We start from the raw sequence: 3042 nt of genomic DNA, 5'->3' as shown, positions 1-3042 counted from the left end.
ATCACAGTTGTCAAGTACACACTAGGATTGTGAAGTACACACCAGTGTTGTCAAGTACACCCCAGGGTTGTCAAGCGCACACCAGGGTTGTCAGGTGCACACCAGGGTTGTCAAGTACACATCAGTGTTGTAAATTTGTCATTCATCTCATCTTTCTTCAACCTGAACATTCCCATTGCACGTTTAATAAATATTTCCTTAGTTCTTTTGTAAGTTTATCCAACTTTTCTTTATTAGTTGCTAGCTAGGACGATATTATATGAGAAATTGTTTGTCTTTCCTATTTTCAGATCAAGTAACCACCCCGAGGAATGTTTGGGTGTCTCTTCTTGTTAAAATAAATCACTAACATTCGTTATTGTCTGATTACCTGTCTCATTCAGTAATGAGGATTAAAATAATTTGTATAAACATTTAATGAGAACGGGAACCATTTCATGTTCTTAGTAACAGTCAAGTAAAGCGAGGGAAATGCAGATATAGTCAGGTATGTCTTAACGTAGTTAAGTGTCCTTCAACAGTCAGGTATGTCTTAACGTAGTTAAGTGTCCTTCAGCAGTCAGGTGTGTCTTAACGTTATTGAGTGTTCTTTAACAGTAACTAACGTAGTTCATTGAGCAACGCTGCAATTTAGAAATCTCAGGACATTGCAGAAAAATTATCTCTATAAATTTTGTTGTTTCTTTTCTTAAACTTAGTAATGAAAAATATATTGAGATCAATTTATTACCTATCACGAGAGCTAAGCGGCCTAAACTATTAGGATTGGTTAAGGGAACTAGACCTAACTATGCTATTGGAAAAAATAATCAGAGGGGACATGAATGCTGTGAATCAGAGGGGATATAACACATTTTAGTTACTGTGGGGTAATTGATTAGGTCGGCAATGAGAGCATCTTTAAAGTGAGAAAAAGTAGGACGAGTGGACCTAAATCGAAGCTGGAAAGGGAAATTAGTCGACGAAATTCTCGTACCTTTTACTGGTAGTCAATAAGTGGAATGCATTGAAATAATTATTTGTAGAAGCCACCTTCATCAATGAATTCAAACTTCAGAATAGTTAATTATGAGAAAAGATTTACAACAAGGCTAGAAGCAAGGGGGTATAAATAGCCATGGCTAACTTCCTCGTAGCTACTAATAGGTAAGTAGTGTTAAATAGGAAAGTACTGGCGTGAACGCAAGTGCTAACATTTAACCAATGAAGGAATTAAAGTCTGTTCTTTACTAATATATTTATTGACAAGATTGTTGATGTGACATGACCACATCTAATTTTGCCAGCTGCAGCTCTCGGCAGCATTATCGTCCTGAAATTACATATCAGTATTAGTTTATTTAATCTGAAAATGTTATACATGGTAAATTATATGATTTTCAAGATTCTAATTTTATAGACACTAAAACTGCAAATATTAATCGTATTAATTACCGTAGTAGCCATATCTCCTGCCATATCCGCCAAGGCCGCCAATGCCACCAAGGCCGCCACCGAATCCACCAATGCCGCCACCAAATCCACCAAAACCGCCGCCAAATCCACTAATTCCACGGCCGAATCCACCAATACCGCGACTAAATCCACCAAGACCGCGGCCAAGTCCACCGCCTAGTCCACCGCCCAGTCCACCGCCCAGTCCACCTAAGCCAACACCACCAAGTCCACCGCCCAGTCCACCTAAGCCAACTCCACCAAGTCCACCACCCAGTCCACCTAAGCCAACACCACCAATTCCGCGGCCAAGTCCACCTAAGCCAACACCACCAATACCGTGGCCAAGTCCACCTAAGCCAACACCACCATGTCCGCCGCCTGTTGGTAGAAATATTTGGGTGTAAGACAAAGTTGAGGATTTTCAAAGGTTCGAGCTCGGGGCTGAAAACAACGAGACTTTTGTTCTGCCAACCAGGTCACTGACACTCGCAATATGGAAGGATCTTAGAAACACCTTCCTTATTATTGTTCTTGATAAGATAGATAAGATAAGTCTCATAGTTTTGAGACCTGAGTTCGAATCTCCAATGATCCAAGTTTAAACAAATAATTATCCACAATATTGACTATAACATTCAGGTTTAGTACATAATAACGGATTAATATGAACATGTCTCACCTAGTCCTCCATATCTATTATAGATTATACCGCCATAGGAGACGCCCACCATCAGGGCCAGCACTGTTAAGATGGACTGGAATCTCTGTTAAAACAAAGAGTGTGAGAAACTTTGTTACATATATAAAGATTATATTTTAACAATATAATTTGATCATTACATATAGGACGCAGAAAGTGATTTATATTATTATTATATTATAAGCTTCATATAGAACCATAATAAATAAATAACTGTAAATTATTTATATTTTAACACTATCACTTGATCATTACATATAGGAAGCAGAAAATGATTTAACTTCATATAGAAATAAAATAAATAACTGTAAATTACCATGGTTGTAGAGTGTATGTCTCTGAGGAGAGGACTTACAGTGATGGTGAGATTGAGCGTCCAAGTGCTTTTATAGTGCTGGAGGAACTTTCTGCCCTGCGACGTTCCTGACCTCGCTGACCTTGCTCTGCTATCAAGCTCTGACACAGCAGTTTTTTTTATTTTTACATTAGGTTTTACATTACTGCCTCATATTTTTTTTCAAATTACTGCCTCTTGTCATCTGTGTCTTATAGCTCTAGTCTCTTGCACTTCAAGATTGGGAACATCACTTTATGATCATTATTACTACAGCTTCGTTTCATCGAGTTCTCAAGGCTTTTGTTGAATATTTGTTAATACGACATTTCTGGAGACAAACATGAATTTAAGTTATGAATTTTACCAAAAATTTGGCACCCCGTTTAATACCTGGTTCACATGGTCCTTAGTACAGACTCGAGATGTTGGAAGGAAATTTGTCTGATGATTCTTCAGGTTTAGCGCGCTGTGGTGGCGATACAGAGGTCACTAGTCATCTAGTCATTTTTTTAATATATTTGGTATATTGAATAAAATAATTATTCTTCCTTTTACAAGCCAGAATTAT

At 37.8% G+C, this 3042-nt stretch overlaps 1 protein-coding gene across 1 annotated transcript; it reads right to left on the bottom strand.

Moving 5' to 3' along the window:
* Window positions 1–1222: 1222 nt before the first annotated feature.
* Window positions 1223–2601, bottom strand: LOC123757008 (uncharacterized). The gene is made up of 4 exons (XM_045740412.2): window positions 2454–2601; window positions 2117–2201; window positions 1435–1815; window positions 1223–1312 (listed from the first exon to the last, which is right to left on the bottom strand). Exons 1-4 carry the CDS (start codon window positions 2454–2456, stop codon window positions 1305–1307), a joined length of 477 nt encoding a protein of 158 aa, XP_045596368.2. The 5' UTR covers window positions 2457–2601; the 3' UTR covers window positions 1223–1304.
* Between the last annotated feature and the right edge of the window lie 441 nt (window positions 2602–3042).

Source organism: Procambarus clarkii, chromosome 26, assembly GCF_040958095.1.
Source record: "Procambarus clarkii isolate CNS0578487 chromosome 26, FALCON_Pclarkii_2.0, whole genome shotgun sequence".
NCBI lineage: Eukaryota > Metazoa > Arthropoda > Malacostraca > Decapoda > Cambaridae > Procambarus > Procambarus clarkii.
This window is presented reverse-complemented; position numbering and strand designations above follow the sequence as displayed.